This window comes from Mastigoproctus giganteus, chromosome 6, assembly GCF_048544385.1.
Source record: "Mastigoproctus giganteus isolate SK-2022 chromosome 6, ASM4854438v1, whole genome shotgun sequence".
In the NCBI taxonomy this organism is placed as follows: domain Eukaryota; kingdom Metazoa; phylum Arthropoda; class Arachnida; order Uropygi; family Thelyphonidae; genus Mastigoproctus; species Mastigoproctus giganteus.
This window is the reverse complement of record NC_143580.1, coordinates 59,929,757-59,957,313: the sequence shown is the minus strand read 5'-3', so window position 1 is coordinate 59,957,313 and position 27,557 is coordinate 59,929,757. Positions and strand designations below refer to the sequence as shown.

The 27,557-nt window shown below is 37.2% G+C and overlaps 1 protein-coding gene across 1 annotated transcript in view; it reads right to left on the bottom strand.

Annotated features, from left to right (window-relative positions):
* The window catches only part of Rubicon (run domain Beclin-1-interacting and cysteine-rich domain-containing protein rubicon), a 289,246-nt gene that overhangs the window by 6,381 nt on the left and 255,308 nt on the right, over positions 1-27,557 (bottom strand). Inside the window, exons 18-19 of the mRNA XM_090376184.1 lie at positions 19,547-19,625; positions 5,555-5,723 (exon numbers count right to left, since the gene is read on the bottom strand). Coding sequence (XP_090232310.1) covers positions 5,555-5,723; positions 19,547-19,625 — 248 coding nt within the window. The remainder of the gene's footprint in view (positions 1-5,554; positions 5,724-19,546; positions 19,626-27,557) is intronic.

The following is a 27,557-nucleotide window of genomic DNA, read 5'->3' as shown; positions in this document are numbered from 1 at the left end:
TGCATCTTTGAATCACTGACTGGAACCTCGACTAAGAGAGAAGTTCCATTGATGCACAGCAGAAGATAAGGAAACTGACACACTCAAACCCCATCAAGTGCCATCTGGCGATTCGAACTAGGTGCCTAACCTAGGTCCTTATAAATCCCCTTCCCTAGGCCGGGGAGGGAGGATACGGGATTCTGTCTCCTCCCCTCCCCCCTTTCTTCTCCTGGTGGGGCCTGCCCCACTGACTTTTGGGGTCGCCTTCTCAATTGTCCCCATACTTCTGTCTTCCCTCCCCACTCTGCCTAAAAACTCAGCATACACCCCACACGACGTCAAAATTCAACAACGTCCAAAATTAACCACATTAATATAAACCTCTTTCGGCCTTACTTTTACAGTGTTTTTTGCCCCCATTTTTTATTTATTTTATTTTATTATTATTATTTTTAAGGTCCTAGCCACTGAAATCTCAGAAAATTAGGTGGCAGGACTTGCCAGAGTGAAAATTTAAAATTCTGGGTACCCGGTCTGCCTCCAAGAGGCATAGTGTGGACAACATTGGGCCCCAGCAGGGGTCTAGTGGCTAAATGGCCAGAAGAACAACGATACAAAACACTACACTTACAAAATCCATATACCTTTAAATCTCTGACCTTTACAGTGAACTGTCACACCCACAATGAAAGCAACGAGGAGATAGGGAAACCCCTGGTGCTGTTAGACACGAACGCACAATACTATATCAAGCTGAAGGGAAAACACTGGTGGAATAAGAAAGCGTAAAAAGATAACACAGAACAAGAGTAAACTCAGAAACACAGGTTTTGGGAACAAGTGGAGAAATACCATCAGGACCTGGCACTTTCTTGGGGTCAAGGCTGTTCAAAATTTTTCTGACATCCTTTTGACAGAAGACCACAGGACGCTTTGAATGAAATGTACAGGGAATGGTAGAAGGTGGTTTACCAAGGTCATCAATACACAAGTTAGAAGAAAAGTAGGATGCCAGCAGGTCAGCCCTATCTTTAGCTGAGGTGGCAATCTCATTTCATTCTGTTTTGACAGAGGATGAAACGAGAATAGAGATGGGAAAAAGTTGCAACTAACAGCTTTGGCAAGAGACCAGAATGCTCGACTACCATTTGGACAACAATAGTTTTCTACTCTTAAGCCTGTTTGAAATCTAGTTTGGACTGATTAATAACTGCTTTACAATTGTTGCGAGCTTTAATGTAGGCAGAAAACAAACCTGGAGATTTGGATACAAGTCAATTACAATATGCAACATTCTTCTCTTGAAAAGCTTTAGCACATTTATTGGAAAACCAATGTTTAGATAAAGGGCATGATTTTAAGGTGGAGTGTGGAATAAAGGATTTCATACCTGCAAGGATAATTTTACTGATACAATCTGAATAAATGTTAACATCAGAAGATTTGAAACGGTAATCTGACCAAGGAAAAGACAAAAAGAAAATTTTGCAGATCATTTCATTTTAAATTCTTGTAATGTCAAACAATATGAGGTTGAGAATGGCCATGAGAGAAAGGCTCTATTCGAGAAGAGACCATCACCAAGTTGTAATCTGAGATGTCTAGAGAACCACTCACCTCGACTATATACTTAGAAGGGTTGTGTGTGTGTGTGTGTGTGTGTGAGAAAAAGATCAAGAGCATTGGCTGTGGGTATTCTGATAGGAAAAGGAACAATCTGTGCGAGGTCATTAATAATTGCAACAACTTCAACATCTCAACCAACTGAGTCTGTGTGACTGGAAAACGGAAGCCAGCTGGAGTTGCGAACATTAAAATCACCAAGGAAAATTACCTCACTGTTAGGAAAGTTGGACTGGAAAAAGTCAAGTTTCAAGGAGAGGAAGTCAGAGTTCCAAGTGATTAGTCGAGTTGGGAGAATGACCGAGGCAACAGATGAATTTGGCAGAATGAGGTAGAGATTGAAAAGAGGAGATTCCAAATTAATAAGTCTCTGACAGGGAATATCAGAGTGGACATATGCACAGTTACCACCTCTGAAGCGAAAGGAATCATACAATAAATAATTAGGACAATTGAGATGAGCAGTGGTTGAAATCAGTTAGGATTGAGATAATTGGGATTCTGTCAGAAAAAGCACGTGGGGTTTGAAAGACTAAGTGGAAATGGACATCATTGAGATTGGAACTGAAACTATATTTGCGAAATAAATGAAGTGTTTGGGAGGTTTAGATTTTTTCCCAGATAAATTCGTTCTATTAGTTTACTATTTATGATGTGTTCGGTAGTAAGCAAGGGAAGGGAGGACTTGTATAAAGTAATGAAGTTTTTGGATATGGCATACACACGGCAAGAATATACCCAGCTCCTTGACAATACCCTCTGCATATATGCACTACTCTGTCTCTCTCCATTCACCATCTGGAAGGGTAGAGGAAGCGTGATTATATGCTAGCTGATCTGGAAGTCTCCTAGAGAGTTACCAACAGGTTCGGTCTGGTGGACTATCTAGTGAACACCATTTTAGAGCTGTTCCTTTGAAATACAAGGGTGGTTCAATAAAGTATCGCCCTCACCTACTTCCCCATATCACAGAGTCATGATATTTAGTGTGTAGCATCATACATATCTCTGTACTAAAGGTGTAAAATTTCAGCCCTGTGTCTTAATTTGCTTTTCTCTTACAGAGCCGAACGTGTGACAAAGTAGCATCATGGACAAAGTTGAAGTCAGAGCTGTAATCCGGTATCTGTTCTTGAAGGGGAAATCTCCTAAAGAAATCTACGTGGAGATGACTGCTGTATATAAGAATGAAGCCCTATCCTTTTGGCATTGTGAAGCACTGGCATAGACAGTTTAGGTGTGGTCGGCCATCAGTAGAATCTGAGCCCATTCCAGGTCATCCCCATCAGCCATTGATGACAGCATGATCAGAAAAGTGGAGTCGTTAATCATGGAAGATCACCAGATATCTGTGCGTGAATTGTCCCAGGAGGTGAAGATTAAATGTGGGTTGAAACAGCCCTTCATGACCAACTCCATTTACCGAAATTGAGTGCAAGGTGGATTCACCAATTATTGACTGGTTTCCAGAAGGCTGATCGACAACAGAAATCACAAGAGTTGTTAGCCCTGTGCCAAAAAAATGAGGAAGACATTTTCTCTTGTCTAATCACTCAGGATGAAAGTTGGATATACCATTTTGACCCTGAAAGTAAAAAGCAGTCCATGGAATGGCGACATCATGGTTTCCCACCCCAAGAAGGCAAGGGTCAGGGGTTATGGGTCCAATCATCAGTAGGAAAGTCTTGCTGACAGTGTTTTGGGATGAGAAAGGTGTAATAATGATTGATTACCTGCCGAAAGGTAGAACAATTACAGGTGCCTATTATGCCAACTTACTCATAAAATTATGGGAGAAAATCAAAACATGTAGGCATGGCATGCTGTCCAAAGGTGTGAGAATGCTTCAAAACAATGCCCCAGTTCACACTTCTGAAATTACAACACAAACGGCCACTTGTGGATATGAAATACTGCCCCATCCGATGAGACACTCATTTCTGCAACAGAGTCATGGTTCAAAGACCAACCTCATCACTTCTACAAAAACGGTATCTGTAGCCTCATCCATCGATGGGAAAAATGTGTAAATCTGCACAGTGGCTATGTAGAGAAGGACTAAAACCTGTGCCAAGAATCAACAGGCTAGCACCTCTGCAGCTAGGTCAGGGCGATTCTTTATTGAATCACCCTCATATAAGAAAGATTAGATCCTGCCACAATAACCTTAAAAGACATCACTCATATGCATGATGGAAGATATGGGGGGGGGGGTTGCCAGAGCTTTGCTCTGGAGACTAAACATGGATTCCACCACTTCAACCCTCCAATAAGCAAACCTCCACCAACTGGTGCTATTGCACCGGTTGATGAGTCACAGAACAACCAGACTTCACTGAAATTTAGTTCACTTGACTTGAATATCACCTGAATATCAGTTCTATCACCATTTTAGACTCCCAGATTGACAACTGAGAGAATGTCTCTGACCTCAAGTATCAAACATGACATTTCAAAGGATTTTGATCATGTCTGACATAAAGGCTCCTAAAAAAAAGCTTCCATCTTATGGTTTGCCAACTGTGTTTTGTAACTGGGTATCAAGTCTTTCTGACAGTTCCTGCGGGTGATGGTAGATGGCTCTGTCTTCTAACTTCTCCACTAATGCAGGCATTCTCCAAAGTTCAGTTCTTTCTTCCACTCTTTTTCTCTTGTATATTAATGACCTTCTTCCATTGATCAGAACTCCTATCCACAGTTTTGCTGATGACAGCACACAGCATTTCACATTCCAGTTTGAGAAACCTTGCCCTGCAGAAACAGTTTCAACTTCTTGAATCAATTCCCTAAATGCTGATCTCCAGTGGGGAAAAGATAACTTCATTAATTTCAATCCTAAAACTCAATCCTGTCTTATATCTTACAAAAATATTTCTTCTGCTCCTCTGTTTATCATTGATGACACTCAGATTTTTAGACAAGATCACATATATTATGGAATACCCTGACTTCTAATCTCTCTTGGCATAAGCACATCACAATTATTGCTACCTCTGAACCTAAAAAAACTGGATTTTCTTTTTTTTTGCTCTCAGCATTACTTTTCTTCTAAACAGCTGCTCATTTTGTACAAATCTGTCCTACCATTGAATACTGTTCCCACATCTGGGATGTGGCCCACAAAACCTCTCAGGCTCCTAGATCTCTCTAGGAGCAACAAAATCTCTCTCTCTCTCTCTCTCTCTCTCTCTCTCTCTCTCTCTCTCATTCTTTTTTCTGCTGCATGCCTTTTCTATAGATACTTCGAAGGCACTGTTCTTCTGAATTGGCTTCTATAATTCCTACTTCCTCTTCGAAACCAGCCCGAACATGTGCTGTAACTAGTCAACACCTTTTACTGTCCAACTTCAAACTCACAGAACCAACTTTTCTTCTACCTCATTTATTCCTTCAACTTCTGTTTTCTGGAACAACCTCCTTCATACATATTTCCTGAAAATTTCATTCAACAGAAGTTCAAGTCTAATGTCAACAGGTATCTTCTTTCATCTTCTCAACCTTCAGCTCATGCACAGTACTAAGTACTATAGGTTTTAATACCTCTCATGCCTGTGGTTTTTGTTTAAAAAAATAACAACAAAGGAAGTAGATTGAAGGCACATCTCCATTTATGGGTAAGCTCTATAAATATTTTCACATTTTAGGGTGAAAATGTAGATTACAAACTGAGCAATTGTTGTTTAACATTTAACATTTGCTGCACAGTTTACTGAAAGAGTCTCTCTTGTCTGTTAACCCAAATGCAGTTCATTCATTGTCACCGCTGTTCAAATTTTTGAAAGGTAATAAGTTTTCTGAAAATCAATTTACAGTACAAAGCTTTGTTATCAGGAATTTTATGATCTAGAATGCTTAAGTAACTGGCATCTGTTCAAGTATAGAATAGGTATGTGTGTTGAAAGTTAAGCCAATATTTGTAAATTACTAAGGTAAGTCTCAATGCACTTACCCTGACACCTGACCACTTTTGCTAGTTGGAAAGGGAAAATGATATCTTTGCCATCATTACAAATTTCACAAATAAAGCCCTTAGCTTTACATAAGATACAACTTAACACATGGTCGACACAACATACTACTAAGTGATGTAAATGTTGCAAAATATCTCCATTCTTCACCTACAGTTAATCAAACAAAAATTCCATGTAATACACATATATATATATATAAATAATTTTTATGCAAAATTAATATTTTTCACATATACTGTATATCTCAATATGTGTAAATTATACAGGCAACTCTCAGTTTATGAACAAGTTCCGTTCCAAGAGGTTCATTATGTTTTGTTTGTTATATGTATCTTGCATTCACGAGCTTTTACGATACGTATCATATACATTAGCAGCCATTTTAAAGCATTAAAACCATGTACTAACATTGAATGGTCTATACAATATGTTTTATTACAATGTATTTATGTGTTATGGTTTATTGTATACGATCCGTAATGTAAAATAAAATAAGAAAAGAATATTATTTATTATTATTATTTAGTTTTTAGGAGCATTAGCAACTAAGGCCATATTGCTCCGGGGATATGCGGTGGTCATTCCCTAACCTTTCCGCAACCTCCGTATTTGGTGGTGACGGGCTCGAACCCCGGTCTAATCAAGAAGAGTGTGCTACGGCCAACGTGGCCACATATGTTGGTTACTTTATTTCTTGAGAAGCCGTGTTGGCCACATACGTGTGACGCTTATTACGGCATACGTATGAGGGTCGTTTGTGATTAGTTTATTGCGAGCACTGCAATAAAACTAATTACGATAAAATAAACTCTCAAAAATCGCAATAAGTTTGTCAGTATTGTTAGAGATTTGGTGAAAACAAGTTCGTTAGCATGCTATATTATCCATCATATTGTGTTGTGTTTTTCCACAAGTTTGTATAAGTGTGTTGTAAAAAAAAAAAAAAAAAAAAAAATCTAAAAAGGAATGGCTAAAAGAAAATTACTAAGATAACAGGAACTGAGAGAAATTGCTGGAATTTACAATTAAGCAGAGTTAAACTTCTCAGACACACTGCTGTCGAGTTTTTATAGAAGTTCGGTCATACATTGTCCATAACAGATAACTATATCTGTTATGGACAATATACGGTGTTTGCACTTTATGCCACAAGAGGCACTTCCTTTATTCATTGGAACCATGGCTGGGGCTAAATGTGAGCAGGTTATAATAATAAATGCAGAAAAACAAGTGGGAATGGCTTGCCATTTTTTTACCAGTTCGCGCCAACAGCTGATGCTGCCACCAAAACAGTAGCGGCAGGTCGGTGCATTGACCCAGGAAATTTGAAATTATGTTCGCAGAAATTATGTCCGAATTAGCGGTGGAACCAGATTAGTGATGGTCGACCTGTATTAACATGATATATGTACTGTACATACATATGTGTTTAACTTTTACTCGTCAATATTTTCATCAGATTTTAATATTTTCCACATAAGTGACAAGTTTTTGCTGTGTGTTCGCAGTGCTGCTATTATCCATTTCAGGTATCTTTGCAACTGGAAGAGAAAGTTATGGGGAAGCTTCCCTTTCTCGGACCCAAAGTGAACCAGTGGTTGGCCGTCTAGCCTGATGGAGCCAAGTGGTCAAGAGCGCGAGTGCAGTAGCACATGCTCTTTGAGTGGACCAGGGTTCAAGCCAGTGACTACTAAATATGATTAACATTTGTACTGACTGATTTATTGTAAACTCCACTGACTTGGTGGTTGTGCCAGAGTATAAACAAGAAGATCAAAACCTAGGAAAAGCAAGTAATGATCCTATTATATTATAAAAGCGGGAATCACTGATTTCTTTCCCACGAGAAAACATTATATGTGGCGTGGCATGTACATTCTATGTGGCGTTTTTTTTTTACTGGATAGATTAGTTTTATTAACCAAGAATAGTTCAGTATAATTATCATACAATAATTTTCTGATAATTATTGCAATAAATAATTTTCTTAAAAAGTTTATTTATTTAAATCTTACAATTATGTTTACTATACGTTTGGTATTTCGTTTTAGAAGGAACTCTATCTACTGGCGACTTTAAGAAATTTTTAATGAATTGTGACGTTCGTTATAGCAAATGTTCATAAACTGAGAGTTGCCTGTATTACAATTAAGTGTGTTCTATATACATTAAGTGTCAGAGACCACCATGCCTGCCTTGTGCAAGTGCAGCAAAGATATAGGCATGCATTCAATTTCTATTTATTTATTCTGTCCAGAAAACTTTTCCATGGTGTCAGGGGTAAATATGCCATAATTTTGCTGAATAAAATATTCAAATACAGTCAGTCCTCGTATAACATGTGTTTTTACACTACACAAATTCGATCATACACGATTTATAAATAGGGGAACGATATCGTATATAACACGAACCAAATTCGCTTATGCACGATTCGCCTTTGTGTTTACAAGAAATGGCAGTCAAATGCAGAATCAGCCCAACTGAATGCAACACGATAGGAATGAAGAGAACATTCTGAAAATGTATTTATGTTTTTTATATCAGCGAAGGGGAAACACATTTCGCCATAATAACGTAAAAACCCACACAATTTCAGCTATTGGTATTATCGCAAATGCAATTAGATCGAGTTTACTACAAGTTTATAACAGATTCCACTAGCAGGAACGCAGCTGGAAATTGTTTTATGGTAGTAACCCCCAGAAATGTGCTTTAGTAAAATGTGAGCAAGTGAGGTGTTCATAGTGTGTCTCTGCCTTTACGGTGTTGTTTATTCAGTTACTACACGCGTGCAGCTTTGTTTATGTGTATCAAGCATGCCTCCTCATTTTTGTAATTGTGCTTTATTTCCTAAATAATGAGTAAAATACTAAAAGGTGTGAAAAGGAAGCATCCCGGTGAAGAAACTACAGATTTAGAGAGAAAAAGAAAAGCAATATCGATAAACAGAGGCAGACTGGGTCAAAAATTCTTACCCGGGAAAATTTGTAGTGGCCTCATACTAGCGTTTATGGCCAAAATCACACAGGCCTCGCCCACCGGGGTTTCTCCAGTAAGGCTTATGGCCAGTCCGCCTCTGTCAACAGAGAAAATATATGAAATTGTGAAACGCTTTGAGCGAAATGAAAGACCATTTGATATTGCACGTGCTACAGGCAGAGAATTACGAAGAATGCAGAGAAGATAAAAACAACTTTCATAGCAGGAACAACTCAAAGTGTAATTAAAATCCATTAGATTAAGACACAAAGAATTAGAAGAGATGGAACGGCTGTCATCTGTTTGGATAGAAAATCAAACAAAAAACAAGTTTGCTTACGATAGAAGCAAAAGCATTAGCAATATTTTATTACGTAATAGTCATAGGCTCAAACCCTGGTCTAATCAAGAAGCGTGTGCTACGCACTGCTGCTCCTGCCCACGGAGGCACTTACATGAGAGGTATTAGAACCTATAGTACTTAGTACTGTGCATGGGTTGGAGGTTGAGAAGATGAAAGAAGATTTGTTGACATTAGACTTGGACTTCCGAAGACTGTAATTTTCAGGAAATACATATGAAGGAAGATTGTTCCAGAAAACAGCAGTTGAATGAATAAACAAGGAAGACGAAAAGTTGGTTCTGTGAGTTAGAAATTGGACAGTAAATGGATGTTGGCTGGTGGCGGCATGTGTTTTTGGACTGTTTTGAAAGAGAGAGCTGGAATTATAGAAGCCAATTCAGAAAAACAATACCCATAGAAGTATTTGTAGAAAAGGCATGCAGCAGAAACAGTATGTCTATGAGACAGAGTGGAGAGACTCTATTAGCATGATAAAGTCTTATTTTAGTCTCTTGTAGACCCGTTGCTTCCTTTAAGATGTCTATGAAACTATCTTGAATTAATGGTCCAAGATATTGGAAATTCTCTACCACCACTAGAAGTTTGTGGCTATACACCGTAGAGGTTTGAGGTAATGCCAGTACTTCAGATTTTGTCTTTTAGACTTTCTTTCATTTATTAATAGTAAATGAAAGACTTAGCACAAGTTTCTAATTGGCCGAGGTGATTCTGAAAATTTTCTGTATTTGAATCCATCTATCAATTCACATCACTGATAAACCTAGTCATTCCATTTGGCAATCCATCAGTCACAATGTCAATGTTACTGTTATAAAAAGATCTAAATATGTAATCAAAGCAGATCAGAAATAAATATGGTGACAGCATGTTTCCTAAAAAGGTTTACTAATTTCTTCTTTTATTGTAACTATCTTTATACTCATTATGTGGTATATCAATGTAGTATTTTAATTAGAATTTCATAATAATCAAGATGTTAATTGCCATAATGGTAAAGGGAAAAAAATATGTAGGGCCACTAACTTTTTTTTTGTTATGATGCCTACCCAGTGTATGTAACTATTCATGTGGAAAACCAAAAAATCACCCCCCCCCCATTGCTTTTTTGTTTGAGATCTGCTCCGTAGTTTGTGAAGCCCAACTGGAAAAAATAATGTCACTCGTGACCATGTGATACATACTGTGTTTCTTAATGCATGTCTTGTACTGCGCATTTATATTTATGCCATTTTATTTCTCCTGTTCATATGAGTTTTCATGGTGTAACATAAATAGTAATTATATTTACTTATGAAGTGTAGGTTCAAGGTTTAATTTCAGTGTGAGATAATATTCCAGCTCCTCTGACCAGCACCTCCGTAGCCAAGTGGGCAGGAGCAGCAGTTCGTAGCACACGCTTCTTGATTAGACCGGGGTTCGAGTCCGTGACCACCAAATACGGAGGATGCAGAAAGATCAGGGAATGAGCACCGCACATCCCCGGAGCAATATGGCCCTAGTTGCTAATGCTCCTAAAAACCAAAATAACAAATAACAAGCTCCTCTGACCACCACAGTTGAAATTGTCTGTATGATACAAACAACCAGTAAGAGTTGTAAGCCAGTTTTTTTTAATTTATAAAAATATTTAATAAAGATAGATTTTTATTAAAAAAAAAAAAAAAAAAAAAATGTATTATCCCAATTCCTTTTTACTTATCAGTTTGAAATATGCATTGTAATATTTGTATTACAGTACTTTCCAAACTGTCATGTGGTTCTTCCTGTAGATTATAATGAAGGAAATATAAAATGAGTGTTCAAACAGGGCAACCTAATTACCTATTAAATTTTACCAAATATGATTTTACCTTGCAGCTTCCCATAATCTGGGTTTTCCAGGGTACTACTTGAAATGTCTGTACAATAAAATTGTACAAGAGATCCCTGGTATCCGAGTATTCATTATCGGAGTCCCCGCAGTTATGAGGACTTAAAAATTAAAGAAAGCCCTTGAGAAAATTGACCAAGCACTTGATATTTTTGTGAGAATGACCCTCTTCACAGTTATGCAAAAAAGTTAAGCGCAAAGTTAAAGACATAACTAAATGCTATGACACAATTTTATCTGAAAAATATGGCAAAAAAATCAAACTACTCTGGATTCATTCTTTATTCGTAAAACTTAAAAATTGTGTAACTTCAATAAACTTTACTTAACCTTACATTATTCAACATATTATAATAAAAAATGTCTAATAAAATAATTGTCTCATTTTTCGGTTTCTTCAATCCATTTTTTTTACTATGTACAAATACATAATAAACAATAGGAAAATTTGATCCCCATTTTAAGTGGAATTTTCTGGAACCAATTATTCTTGGATAACTAGGATCCCTGTACAACAGGAAGTGTTTGCAGTCTCACAGAGCTTGAACAGACAAACAGTGTGTGATATGCAGGTAAATTGCAAGACATGTTCAACTGCACAGAGTGAGACCCAACTGTCAGGTCTTATGGCAGTTAAGTGTTAATCAGTTTACACATTTTCTGTCTATTAACAGAATCAAAGGCTTTCCTAAAATCCTTGAAATTTTAAACCAATGGTGAATTTTTTTTTATTTTTTTTTATTTAAGTATCTCTCGGTGAGTGTCCTTATAGAATATATTTGTTTTCTATTACACTTCCTTTTAAAAATACTGCCTGATTTGTTCTTAAAATGGCATTATATATGACTCAATTCTATTTAGAATTACTATCTTATAAAGTGATTCCTTTATAATTTTCCATACTTAAAAGGTTGCCTTTCTTTGGGATAGTTCGTGCTAAGTCTTTCCAACTTTAGTGTCAATTCATAAGTATTAAAAGCTGTATTCATTATCCTAAGAAGTATTTCAGTGCCACCTTGGCATATATTTTTAAGAGCTCTTGTAATACTATCAATACCTGGAGACTTTCCTATTTTATGGTATACAATGCAGTTTTATACTCTTAATTCTGTGAAAATTTCCCAATTTATAGGAACATACTATTTGAAACAGATAAACCTATCTGTTGATTTATCTGTTAGAGGATATTTACACCAAGTAGATTCTGGAAATAACCTACATTCCTTCAAAATATCGTTGGACAACTTTTCTCTTCCCCCCCCCCCCCCCTCAAGAGCTTAATGTCCAAGTTTGCAGATGATACAAAGGTAGGCAGGGTTGTTAATGACAGTAAAGGCAGTATGCTACTGCAACTGGATCTAGATAAGTTGGGCAAATGGGCAAAGAAGTGGCAACTGAAGTTTAACATTGACAAATGCAAAGTACTGCACATGGGTAGCAGTAACCCATGAGAAATGTACCAACCGTGTGGTACTACACTCAGGGAAGTGGAGAGTGAAAAAGACCTGAGGGTAATTGTGCAGTCAGATATGAAGTTTGCTGAGCAGTGCAGATGGGCTGCCAGAGCAGGTCATGGAGTCTTGTCAATGATATATAAGAATTTTGCTAGCAGGGACAAGGAGGTGATTATCCCATTGTACAAGGCAATGGTCAGGCCATACCTTGAGTACTGTGCACAGGTAGGCCTCATTTTAGGAAGGATGTAGAGCTGCTAGAACGAGTACAAAGAACGGGAAACAAGATTGGTGTGAGGAACAAAGGAGTGCTCTTACCAAGAAAGGCTTAAGTTCTGCAAATTGCAACACCTGAAGACTAGGCACATGCGAGGTGATCTGATTGATGTGTATAAGGCCTTGAATGGGTTGAGCAAGCTCAATGCTGATGAGATTCTTCCTCTTGCTCAAATTAAGAACCTGAGGGAGCATAGATTCAAAGTGAGGAAAGACAGTTGTAGAAACAGATGTGCAGAAATTTGCCTTTAGCCAGAAAGTAGTTGATTGCCAGAACAGACTTCCATCTGCTGTGGAAGTTGATAGCTTAAATAAATTTAGGGGCTGAGCTGGACGAGCATTTTGAGTGAATGGATGGGCGAAATGGGAGGTTTTTTTTTTTTTTTTCTGGCTCATGCTGCATAAGCTTGCTTTCTTGCATTGTATGCCTCAACTAATACTAAAGAGTGATTTTTGGCCTAACTCTCATAAATGAACAGATTTCATAATCCGATAGGTATCTTCGACATATCAATATTTATTTTTATCTTCAAGATCTGTACAATACAAGATATGCACTTACATAATTCATTTAAAACATGGTAATATTCGTTTATTTCTGAGAGTTTTGTTATCAAAAAATTTTTTCTTGCTTGATTTCTTACATTTACACTAACCACACAATTATCTGAATAAAGTACTAGAGTGTTGTACGCATGACTGTTCTTTATTGGGCAAAATCAATGGGAAATGATTTTGGATGAAGAAATATCTATTGGATGAAGAAATTTTGTTTGTGTACAAATGCTAAATAGACTGTTCAGAGGTTGTCACTGCTCTATCAATATAGATTAGCAGTTACACAGATTTTTAAGGTATTACTCATTTATACCAGTAATTTATGTTGCATGTCTTACTATATTTTTTGTAACATTAGCAATATCTTTACTTCATATTTAAACATTATGAAGAAAGTTCTTCATAATATTTCTCTTTATTATTCATTTGCCAATTCTGTAGGTGCATGTGTAGATATCTAGTAATTCAAAGATTTGCATCAAATGTTTACCAACAAAATTCTCTTACTTATTTTCTATAGTTTTAGATCTTTGATTCTTAAAAAAAAGTCTTTAGCAAGAAAATTACACTGCCTGTACAACTTTGTTGGTAGAAACAGTACAGGTAACCCCTGTAACACGGTTTGTTGCGGTAAATCTAGCATAAAACGGTTTTGCTCTAACACGATTGATAAATTGCAGCAAACCTCGCACAACACGGTTTGAGAATTGAGGGGAAATCTGGCATAATACGGCATTTTTCAGCTTTTGTGAATCCCTGCTGTTGACTCACTAGTTGTTATCACCTTCATGGTGTTTTTCTAAAGCATGTTTCTGGAGGTCACTACCATAAAACAATAAAAACAATGTGCAGTTTCTAGTTTATTGGTCTTTTTTGTCAGTGTAATCAATTATAAACGGGTAGTATACTCGATCTTCTTGCATTTGTGATAGTACCGATACCTGGAATTCGGTGGGTTTTCACGTTATTATGGTGAAATGTGTTTCCCCTTCAATGAAATAATCAATCGTATAAAAAACATAAATAAATGTTCAGCAATTCATTACTCCGTATGTCACTTGTGTGTATTGTGTTTGTTGCAATTTGTGCATACCACGTTCTTTGTTATTAATTGCTTATCATTTTTACAACAAAAAAAAAAAAAAAGAGTCAGTGAACAGAAATATCAACTAGTATGTACATATTACAGTACGTATTAATTAGACTATGTAAGTACGCGTAAATTTATTTTTATTTTGCTAACTGGAAAATATTCTTCCAGTTTTCATGTATTATTTAAAGCAGGGGTCCACTGTATTTTGTTGGGAGATCCCTGGGTTTGGTTCTGTGCTATTGAACTTGTGTGCTTGTTTGAGACCATAAAAAATTGTGTCTTCGAAGAGTGCAGTTCATGACTTTTAAAGAGAGTAGAAGGTACAAGAAATCTAGATGCTGCAGAAGAGATTGTGCATAGCAGCGATGAAGAAAATTAAATGAACGTACATTATCTCACATATAAGTATCACAGTTTGTAAGGTAAGACGTTTGTTCAGTTATTAAGTTACTACTATTTTAAAAATAAAGTTAAAATATTACTACCATAAAAATTACGTTTCCAATAGAACTATAAAAAACAAAATTATAAAAACAAAAATGGTGTATTTTTGTTAGCTTTTGGAACGTAACCCTCTTTTTGTACTGGTTCCCCGTATTACACGATTTCACATTACAAGAGATTTTGCAGGAACCAAACTACTGTGTTATACGAGGGTTACCTGTATATAAATTTCCACTTTCCCATCTATGTTCTTGGATGCATGTAACATCTTATTTGCCATCTCTACCCCCTCTGCCAAATTCTAATAGTTTCCCTGTTTTTCGAAGAATTCTAACACTGTATGTTGAAATATAAGCATCTTCCTCCATATTTACATCTACTATATTTGATTCACTGCTCCACAATCCAGTGGAAGACCTTCCATGAGCTTTGATCTTCCACTTACATATTAACTGTATTATTAGTTTAAACTGTAAATTCTCTTCTTATTATAAGTTGTGCAGCCACGAGACCACTTACAAAACTTGATTTTATAGGTGTCTCGTGTTTAGTATAATGCCACCAGATATGAATGCTTCACAGCACTCATATCTGGTGGCATTATACTAAACAATCTAAAAAAAAAAAAAAACTGATATTTTTATAGTTGCAGGGGTTATTTGGTTATTTTATTTATTTATTATTATTTTTTAAATTTCTTGACCTTAATTTCTGATATTTCTTAATTGTTGAGTTGCTCCAGGTGACTACAGCTTTATACTGCCAGAAGTTTATAACGCAGCCAATAACAGAGCCAATTTAACTAAAGTATATATCATATTTACAAAAGTTAACTTAAATTTATTTTAATTATTACATGTAACAGTAGGCACCTCCATAGCCAGGTGGAAAGGAGCAGAAGTGCATAGCACATGCTTCTTGATTAGACCGGGGTTCGGGCCCGTCACCCCAAATACGGAGGATGTGTATTTGATACAGCCATGGGGGATGTCTTTGTGTGTGCGCGATGCAAGGAGTGTAAGGAAATCAGGCGACAACTCAGCGTTGTTATGGGCCTATATGAGAGCTTGAAGGACAGGGTGGATGCCCTTGAAGGATTAAAAGTGAGGGGCCCATCAAGCTCTCAGCTGCCCACACCAATGCCAGAGCTTGCACTTGGTCATCATGCAACACAGTGGCAGCTCCCAAGGCAGAATGTGCTGGTCCCAAAGGAACTAGTAGTTGTTGGTGACTCTATTGTCAGGGAAACGGGAAACATGCTTTGTAAAAAGGATAGGTGGAACAGGACCAGGGTATGTCTGCCAGGGGCAAAGGTTGATGACGTTGTCGAGCGGATATCATCTTTTAAGGGCACAAAAGGTGATATAGTTGTACATGTTAGCACTAATGATATTAAGAGTAGGAGACTGGTGGAATTACTTAACAAGTACAGGTCACTGTTGAAAAAAAGCCGTGAATTAGGGTTGAATTTGAAAGTGTCTGCAATTCTGCCCAGACACGATAGGAGGGAGTATATGATGAGAGCCCTGTCAACCAATTCGGCACTGGAAATATTGTGCAAGGCTCAAGGGGTAGAATTTTTTTCAGCCTGGTCTGTACTTGTTAACAGGAGAGACTGCTTCTACAGGGATGGGATACAATTAAATAGAAAGAGTGCAAGAATGTTTGCTGATGCTATTGAGGCAGTGTTAGGTTGGTCAAAAAACTGCTAGATTGGGGGGATTCAAGGACTAATAGATTAACAGTAGCCACTGGCAGAGGTGAAAGTGATTGTTGCACTGCTTCTATTGGAATGAGCAGCAGCCTGGAAAATAAGATGCAGGATATTTCAGAGACTGCTGGGAATCATTGGGGTACAAGTAAACACATGGGTTGTGTTAGGGTAGCTAAGAATAGGAACAGGTGCATGCATACTTGCGTGTACACCAATGCTAGGAGTTTAGTAAATAAATTTAATGAATTTGAGGTATTGCTCAAAACATCAAAGGCAGATATTGTTGGGATTTCAGAGACGTGGTGTCACACAGATATAAGGAATGCAGAACTGGAATTTGGAGAGTACAAAATCTACAGAAAGGATAGACAGGATAGGAAGGGAGGAGGGATTATGCTATTAGTTAAGAAATACATAAAATCCAAGGAAGTGAAGCCAGTCGACATCGCTGGACAGTGCCGTGTCGAGTCAGTTTGGTGTGACATAAGCATTGGGAGATCAAAATTGAGAGTAGGAGTGCTATATGCCTAATGACCGTGATGAGTATAATAAGAAACTGTACAGAGAAATAGAGTGGGCCAGTAAATCAGAGTCTTATAATGGGGGATTTTAATTTCCCAGATATTGACTGGAATTTGGGGGCTGGTCACTCACACACACTAGCAAGGCTTTTGTGGAATTATTGGATGATTGTTTTCTACATCAGCATGTTCGGGAGGCAACTAGAGGGAGTAATACTTTTGATTTGATTATCAGTAGTGATTCTTCGTGCATTAAGAATCTGCAGAAAAATGAACCACTAGGTGGCAGTGATCACAGTGTGCTGAAGTGGGATTTACTCAAAGAGATAACTACCATTAGGGGTAAAGGGAAGGGTTATTGCTTTCGTAAAGGCGACTACGATGGACTGAGACAGTATTTAAATTCTATACAGTGGGATCAACTGATGATGTTACCAACAGCAAATTCAAAATGGGAAGCATTCAAAGAACTTATCTTGAAAGCTACTAGGCTTTACATACCAACTAACAAAAATATTGTTCAAGGTTTAGGCCTAAATGGATGTCAGATGAACTAATGAGGTATATGGCAGAGAAGAAAAATGCATGGGATACATACAAATTAACACGTGACACAGAAGCCTATGATAGATACAAGTTGATCTGTAACCAAGTTACAAAGGAAGTTAGGCAGGCAAAGGCAGATTACGAAAAATCTTTGGCAAGGAATGCAAAGGAAAACAGCAAAAAGTTCTTTACTTATCTAAACTCTAGAAGGAAGGGGATGAATCAGATTGGTCCACTTGATATCGATGAGTCAACTGTTGATGATCCTACTCAGGTAGCTAACAAACTAAATGAATATTTTGCATCGACATTCACACATGAGGAGTTATTCATCGAGGGGAATGCCAGAGGTGTATTCAACTCTGACAGTAAGCTAGAGAATCTTGTAATAACTGAGAGTAAAGTGGAGGAGAAATTGTTGGAGATAAACACAAGAAAGGCACCTGGGGTGGATGGGATCTATCCAGTTATATTAAAGGAGGCAGAAAAGGAAGTAAGCAAACTGTTAGCCATAATTATGAGAGCTTCCTTGGACTCAGGGAAGGTACCCATGGGCTGGAGATGTGCAAATGTGACCTCAATTCACAAAGGAGGATCAAAGGCTGACACAAGTAATTATAGACCTCTGAGTTTAACTTCTGTTCCCGGAAAATTAATGGAGGTACTGGTTAAAGAAGCACTGCAGGATCATCTAGACAAGACTTCAGTTATAGCTCGGACACAGCATGGTTTTGTTAAGGGAAGGTCTTGCCTGACCAATTTGACTGGATACTATGATGCAGTCACAAAAGAACTGGATGCAGGGAATAACTTTGATATTATATACTTGGATCTTAAAAAGGCTTTTGTTACTGTTGTGCATGGAAGACTGCTGCACAAATTGGAGCAGTGTGGCATTGGAGGCAAATTGCTGCTATGGATAAAGGGGTGGTTGAGGGGGAGAAGACAGTGGTAATCAATGGACATTGCTCATCGTGGACTAATGTTATTAGTGGAGTCCCTCTGGGTTTAGTATTGGGTCCATTATTGTTTTCTGTATTTATAAATGATATTGATGATGGTATATCAAGCTTAATGTCCAAGTTTGCAGACGAGACGAAGGTTGGCAGGGTTGTCAAGGACACTACTGACATTATGCTGCTGTAACAGGATCTGGAAAGGTTGAGCAGATGGGCTGAGAGGTGGCAAATGAAGTTTAACATTGACAAAGGTAAAGTACTACATATGGGAAACAGCAACCCCAGAGCAACGTATCAACTCTGTGGTACTACACTGACAGTGGTAGAAAATGAAAGGGACCTGGGGGTGGTTGTGCAGGCAGATATGAAGTTCTCTGAGCTGTGAAGACGGGCTGCAAGAGTAGCTCATGGTGAATTGTCAATGATATATAGGAATTTTTCTAGCAGGGATAAGGAGGTGATTATTCCCTTGTATAAGGCAATGGTCAGCCACAGGCCTGGAGGCCTCATTTCAAGAAGGATGTAGAGCTGCTGGAACGAGTACAGAGAAGGGCAACAAGATTAGTGAATGGAACAAAGGGGTGCTCTTACGAAGAAAGGCTTAAGTTTTGCAAATTACAGTGTCTGTACACTAGGCACCAGCGAGGTGATCTGATAGAGGTATATAAAGCCTTGAATGGTTTGAGCATGCTCAATGCTGATGGGATTCTTCCTCTTGCTCAGAATAATCACCTGAGAGGGCATAAATTCAAATTGAGGAAAGACAGATGGAGGATAGACGTGCGGAAATTTGCCTTTAGCTAGCGGGTGGTTGGTTGGTGGAACAGACTTCCATCCCTTGTCGTGGAAGTTGATAGCCTAAATAAGTTTAAGGCTCAGCTGGACAGGTATTTCGAACGAACAGAGGGGTGAAGTGGAAGTGGTTATTTTTTATTTATTTATTTATTTATTTTTTTGGCTGATGCTGCATAAGCTTGCTTTCTTGCATCAAATGTGGAAAGGTCAGGGAATGGCCACCACATATCCTGGAGCAATATGGCCTTAGTTGCTAATGCTCCAAAAAAACCAAAAAACAATAACAACATGTAACAGTTTTAAATTTTACTATTACAAGTAACGCAAAGGTTAACATTAGTAAATGGGAACTATATTTTAATAGCCATGAAATCTGACTGAATTTTAGACTTGCCTGTACCAGATCATACAGTGAATACACATGTGGCTCACATATTATGTGCTCTGGTTCTTTATTTAGCTCCTCCTCTAATCTGAAAGGGAAAGGAAAATATTATCAAACCTTGAATAATATTAAGATATTAAGTTTATAAAACATGTTTGTAAAACTAAAAGTGAAAAACAAAATATCTTTGAAGAATTTTATACTTCTTGATAGAAGCCACAGCACATGGTGATGTTTCAGGAATGGGCTGACTGGAAACTTGTAGCCAATTTAAACAAACTTAGAGGTTCCATTCTCTTTGTCATTTGTAGGCCAGTAGGTATGTAAGCAACTATTTTATTAGTTTATTTATTTATTATTGATGAGGAGGTGAATCACAATACTAGTTAATTTATATTAAATTCCAAATTCCTATTTAATGCAGTGAAAATTTCTTCAAATTTGATTCCTGTGTTTTAAATTATCCATCAATAACTTTATTATATAAAAGATTTTAAGGTAAAGTATTTGGAAGCAGATAGGTGAAAAACTTTGCTCCATTTGGAAGTAGAGTTATTTACTTCTGTGACCTCTTATGTAGTAAATAAAAAAATGAAGCACTTACAGTCTTGAATATCTGTAAGTAACTAGACACTTCAGAATTTCTTTTTATGCTCTCCTCACTAGCATGAAAAGCAAATTCAGGGAGTAATAGCTGCATTACATACTATAACATAAAATATAGCAGCAAAAGTTTGGACAAAATGTATCATGAACAACATATTCCTTACATTGTGATTTTAGCACTGAAGAAAGAACCATAACTGTCAATTTTTAGTATGCTCTTTTGAGCATGTGTAGATGTGCACTCTGGTAGAGGGTATGCTGACTGGAAACCAAGTTACTTGTATTATGCTCTGTAGGGTAAAAGTTTCTGGTTGTAGCTCAGTGAACTTGGACCACAAGTGATGATGATGTTTCAGGATTGGGATGAAGAGCAGTAAGATTCTTTTAAATAGAAGGAAAACACTTTCTTTTCTATTCCGATCAAAGGTTCTTCCAGAATGCTGGTTGCACATATGGCGGTAGTTTGATGGTGCATAAGCTGTTATGGCTATAATGCGGTTGCACATATGAATGGAATTGATTCAACTGATGTTGAATGTGTTGTATCACAATAATGTCCTTCTGCATATGAGCAATGGACATTTCACATAGGACACATAACTTGGGGGCTCCTTGTATTAATGTGAGATTGTCAGTGGAAAGTCACTCAGCTGTGATGAAGGGACATCATGGAAATGGGAACTGATGTATATCCCATGGTGGTGCCTATAAAATGGATACACTCTTTACATGGCTCTAAGCACTTCTGTTTCAATAGGCCCTCCAGCAAATGTATTTTTATGAGTATAATTATTTCTATGGGTAGATTGGTGATAAAAATTATCTTGAATAAATTTTTTTTTTTTTTTTTTTGGATAATTGCAGTATAGTACATAACAGGCTTTAATAGCCGATTGAAATATTCTTATTCAAAAAAAAAAAGTTTTGTTGCTGAAAATTGTCAACAATATTAATAGAAACAAAGGAAAATCAACATGGACTGTATTTAGATTAACATTTTTAAAAGCAGTGTGCTTTCCAACGTGAAAGTTGGAACTACAATTTTAACGACTTGACCTAATTCTACATTCACCACCACTTCAACTGGAGAACGGTTTTCTTTTGTCTTAGAAATTTCAACCAGTTTCTGCTTCTGCAAATCTCTTCTGCCAATTAGCTTTCCACTGGCAACCTCATCAAAAACTACATAAGGAAATCCTTAGTCACACATCTTAGTTATTGAGATGGTTCTTCCAAAACGTTGATTGCATACATGCAATCAACGTTTTGGAAGAACCATCTCAATAGAATAAGGCATGCTTTCTTCCCATTTATGAAATTCAGATGGTCCCCACCCTTTCATTCCCGAGATAACATCATTATGTTCATCTAGGTCAGTGGTCCCCATTTGGTGGTTTGGAAATTTTTAGGCATTTCATCCCAGAATTTTTATAAAAATGTTCTTTATAAAAAAAAATTAGTTGAAAATGTTTATTCTGTGTGAATCCAGATGACCAATTAGCCAGCTAGACCAACGATGTTGGAAAACATGTTAATGAGAAGCAACAAAATCTTCCTGCAAATTGAACTCAAGGTGACCAAGGAATTAGTAAAATGCATTCACTATCAAAATTCTCAAATGTGCATAAAAATGTTCAAGATATCTGTATAAAGATGAACATTAAAAAGAAGAAATATAATGAAGATTACATTAAATTCAGTGTTTCATTTCTTAGAGATGATGAGTATCCATGCCCAGCAATATGTCATTTGTGAGGACATGGTCTCAAATAGAAGCTTGAAACCTTCTCTTCTGTCTTGACATTTACAATCAAAACATGAAAATTATGTTGATAAGCCTACAAAAATCACAAGAATTAGAAAATATGATTCATATATTTCTATCAATAATCAAGAAAGCAAAAAAGTGAATGAAGATTCAGATTTAGCAAGTTACCAAATTGCAAAGGCTCATACTATTGCAAAAGAATGATTTTGCCATGTGTAAAAGCAATTGTCAAGTGTATACTTGGAGACAATTCAGTTAAGAAGTTGGAGATGATACTCGTTTCTAATAACACAATGTCTCACCGAATACACGGTATGTCTGATGATGGTGAATCAGTTAGTGTAGAAAGAGCTCAAAAAAAGTGCAATTTATGCTTTGTAGTTAAGATGAGACCACTGATGTTTGTAATCTAGTAATTTTAATTGCATTTATAAGATATCTGAATGATGGTAAAGTGGAGGAAAATATGCTATTTTGTCACCCTTTAGCAGAACGTACAACTGGTGAAGATATTTTTAATATAATTAATTTGTATTTTGAAGGTAAAACAAATAAATTGGTCCTTTTATTGTGGGATTTGCACAGATGGAGCAAAATCGATAGGAAAATTTGTAAGCTTAGTTACTTGCATAAAAAATATTAATGCAAATATATTATGGACACATTGCAGCATACATAGGCAAGCTTTGGCATCAAGATGAATGCCAAAACAACTGAAAAGTTTCTTAGACGATGCCGTCAAAATAGTTAATTTTATAAAATCAAGACCAGCTAACTCCTAACTATTTACTAGGCATTTATCTACGCAGAGACAAGAGTTAATAGTTTTCTTCACTGATCATCCTTTTCACCTTAGTGGGTGTACAATGGATAACACATGGCTACAAAGATTAACATATTTAGCAGATATCTTTTCAAAAATAAATGCACCTAATTTATCATTACAAGGTTCAAATACTATCATTTCAATGTTGAAGACAAGGTTGAAAGTATGATTAAGAAATTAAAATTTTGGAACAACACAACTGAGACAAGACTAACTTTGAATCAAATTTGTCAAGAAATATATCAATACTGTAATCATCTCAATTTTTAGATGTGACTTTTAGGGAATATTTTCCTCAAATTTATAATAAATCAAATTGGATTTGTAATCCACCTGATTAGTACCCATCATTGTCTGATGGCTTACTATGGACAAAAAAGAAAATCATACCAATTTTTGGCTTGGATTAAAAAATGAATATCCATCATCTAGTGACAAAACTTGTAAAAATCCTCTTGCCATTTATCACTACACATATGTGAGAAAGAGCATATTCAACTCATACCTCTTTAAAATCTAAATACTGCAACAAACTTGATGCAGAACCAGATTTATGACTTTGTTATCTTCTGTCGAACCATATATTGCTAGGTTTTTTTTTTTTTTTTTTAGGAGCATTAGCATCTGAGACCATGTTGCTCTGGGATATGCGGTGGTCATTCCCTGACCTTTCCACAGCCTCCGTATTTGGTGGTGACGGGCTCGAACCCCGGTCTAATCAAGAAGCGTGTGCTACACACTGCTGCTGCTCCTTCCCACCTGGCTACGGAAGCACCTCATTTATTGCTACACTTTGTTTAATTAAACAAGCCCAGAAGCATCATTAAGTTTATTATTTATTTGGTTTTTAACTATTAACATCATATTATACATTCTTCACAATTACTGTAACTTTTTTCATTATATATAGGTTACAATTTATATGTAATATTATAAATTTGCAAAATAAAGATTTTTTTTTCCCATAATATATTTATTTTTAATTCTTAAAAAAAAAAGAAAGAAAAAAAGACCAATTGTTAGGTATTAATAATAGTTATTTTATTGTTATTTATCAATGTTCTAAATTTTAGCAATGAAACAGGCAATTTTTCAGAAAGAAACCATAATTATTTTAAGGATTTACAAATAAATCTTATAAACAACTTATAACTTAAATCTAAAACCACTTTAGAGAATATTAATTTGCCTAGGTTGATCATGATATAAATTTTGTGCTGAAAGGAGTTCACAAGAGAAAAAAAAGGCTGGGAACCACCACTGATCTAGGTCAAATAACTTTTAGCCAGAATTTTAATTCTTTCAATTCTCTTTTCATGCTAAAGGAAAGGTCTAATTGTTTGCAAACATTCAGGGCAGTAAGTGCACTCTTCTCATTCATTAGCTCTTTCTCATTCATTCCCTCTTCTCTCTCACTCGATATAACCTTTCACCTGCATAATTCATGTTTATCCTGCATAATTCATAACTGCTAAAAGTAAGCACTGCATTTTTGTAGACCAACAGATTTTTGATGAGAAGTGGTGACATTATATATGAATGCAATGCAGAGAAGTTATCAAATGACCTAGAATTTCTCTTGCATAATACAGAAAAGAACATAAACAGAATATATGCAATTCTAGACTACATCTCTAGTACTGGTGCTGAACGTGAAGTGAGGAGAGCAGGGGAACAGGTTCTCCATGCTTTAGACCAGTGCTTCTCAAAGTGGGCGATATTGCTTCCTAAGGACTTCCTAATTCATTTCACAAATATACGTGGTCTCAATTCTAATCTCAACGATGTCCATTTCCACTTGCAGTCTTCCAAACCCCATGTACTTTTCCTGACTGAATCTCAGTTATCAGTTGATTCAACTACTGCTCATCTCAGATGTCCAAATTATTTGCTGTATGATTCCTTTCGCCTCAAAGGTGGTACTTGTGCATATGTCCGTTCTGATATTCCCTGTCAGAGACTTGGCAATTTGGAATCTCCTCTCTTTGATCTTCTCTGGCTTAAAATCTCTCTACCTCATTGTGTAAAATTCATCTGTTGTCTCTACCGTTCTCCCAACTCCACTAATCACTTGGAGCTCTTTGACTTCCTCTCTTTGCAACTTGACTTTCTCCAGTCCAACTTTCCTAACAGTGAGGTAATTTTCCTTGGTGATGTTAACGTTCACAACTCCAGCTGGCTTCTGTTTTCTAGTCATACCGACCCAGCAGGTCGAGATGCTGAGGCTTTTGCAATTACTAATGACCTAGCACAGATTGTTCATTTACCTACAAGAATACCGGACAATCCTAATCATACAGCCAATACGCTTGATCTTTTTCTCACAAACAACCCTTCTAAGTACAAGGTTGAAGTGAGAGGTCCTTTAGGCACTTCAGATCACAACTTGGTGATTGTCTCTTCTCCAATGGAACCTTTATCTCATGCCTATTCCCAACCTCGTATTGTTTGGCATTACAAGAATGCAAAATGGGATGACCTGCGAGACTTCTTTTCTTCTTTTCCTTGGTCTGATTACTGTTTCAAAACTTCTGATGTCAACGTTTGCTCAGATCGTGTCGTTGTTGTTGTTATTTGGTTTTTAGGAGCATTAGCAACTAAGGCCATATTGCTTGGGGATATGCGGTGGTCATTCCCTGACCTTTCCGCATCCTCCGTATTTGGTGGTGACGGGCTCGAACCCCGGTCTAATCAAGAAGCGTGTGCTACGCACTGCTGCTCCTTCCCACCTGGCTACGGAGGCACCTTCAGATCGTGTCAGTGAAATTATTCTTGAAGGAATGGAATCCTTTATCCCACACTCCACTTTAAAATCTCGTCCTTTATCTAAACCTTGGTTTTCCAATAAATGTGCTAAGGCTGTTCAAGAGAAGAATGTTGCATATCGTAAGTGGCTTGTTTCTAATTCTTCAGTTTCATTTTCTGCCTACACCAAAGGTCGCAACAATTGTAAAGCAGTTATTAATCAGTCCAACTAGAGTTTGAACAGGCTAAGAGTAGAAAACTTGCTTCTTGCCCTAATGGTAGCCGAGCATTCTGGTCTCTTGCCAAAGCTATTGGCCGCAACTTTTGCCCATCTCTGCTCCCACCTCTGTCCAAACCAGATGGTTCTGTTGTCACTTCAGCCAAGGATAAAGCTGACCTGTTAGCATCCCATTTTTCTTCGAGCTCATGTATTAATGATCTTGGTAAAACACCTTCTACCATTCCCTGTACATTTCATTCAATGCCTCCTGTGGTCTTCCGTCAAAAGGATATCAGAAGGATTTTGATGAATCTTGATGCTAAGAAAGCTCCAGGTCCTGATGGTATTTCTCCACTTGTTCTCAAAACCTGTGCTCCTGAACTTACTCCTATTCTTTGCCGGCTTTTTTCACTTTCTTATTCCAAAGGTGTTTTTCCTTCTGCTTGGAAATTTGCTCATATCCAGCCAGTTCCTAAAAAGTGTGACAAATCCCTCCCATCCAATTATCGTCCCATTGCTATTACTTCTACTCTTTCTAAAGTAATGGAGAAATCAATTAACCGCCAACTCTTAAACTACCTAGAAACCTTCCGTCTGATCAACGATCGCCAGTATGGATTCCGTCAGTGTCTATCCACTGGTGATATTCTGGCTTATGTTACCCATTTATGGACTAATTCAATGGAAAGGTTGGGTGAAACACAAGTAGTTGCTCTTGACATCTCAAAGGCTTTTGATCATGTTTGGCATAAAGGTCTTCTAAACAAGCTTCTATCTTATGGTTTGCCAACTGTTTTTAGTAATTGGTTATCCAGTTTTCTCTCTGATCGCTCACTGAGGGTGATGGTAGATGGCTCTCTGTCTTCTAACTTCTTCACTAATGCCGGTGTCCCCCAAGGTTCAGTTCTTTCCCCCACTCTTTTCCTCTTGTATATCAATGACCTTCTTCCATTGACTGGAAATCCTATCCATAGTTTTGCCGATGATAGCACATTGCATTCAACTTTCCATTTTGAGAAACCTTGTCCAGCTCAATCAGCTTCAAGTTCTCGAAAATCTGCTGCCAATTCCTTAAATGCCGATCTTCAGGTAATTCTCCAGTGGGGCAAAGACAACTTAGCTGATTTCAACCCTTCTAAAACTCAATCTTGTCTTATATCTCGCAAAAAGGATTCTTCTGCTCCTATGCTTATCTTTAGTGACACTCCGATTTCTAGGCAAAATGATATATCTCTTTTGGGGATTACCCTGACTTCTAATCTCTCTTGGCACAAGCACATTACAAATATTGCTTCCTCTGCATCTAAAAAACTTGGTTTTCTCTTTCGCTCTCGGCGTTACTTTTCTCCCAAACAGCTGCTCACTCTGTATAAATCGCAAATCCGCCCTGCCATGGAATATTGTTCCCACATCTGGGGTGGTGCCCCCAAAACCTCTCTCAGGCTTCTTGATTCCATTCAGAAGAGGGCAGTTAGGTTAATTAATGATTCATCTTTAACAGAGTCTCTCCACTCGCTTTCTCATAGACGCACTGTTTCTGCTGCATGCCTCTTCTACAGATACTTCCATGGGCACTGTTCTTCTGAATTGGCTTCTATAATTCCCACTCTCTCTTTCAAAACAGTCCGAACACGTGCCGCCACCAGCCAACATCCATTTACTGTCCAACTTCAAACCCACAGAACCAACTTTTCATCTTCCTCATTTATTCATTCAACTGCCGTTTTCTGGAACAACCTTCCTTCATACGTATTTCCTGAAAATTACAATCTACAGAAGTTCAAGTCCAATATCAACAAATATCTTCTTTCGTCTTCTCAACCTCCAACCCAAGCACGGTACTAAGTACTATAGG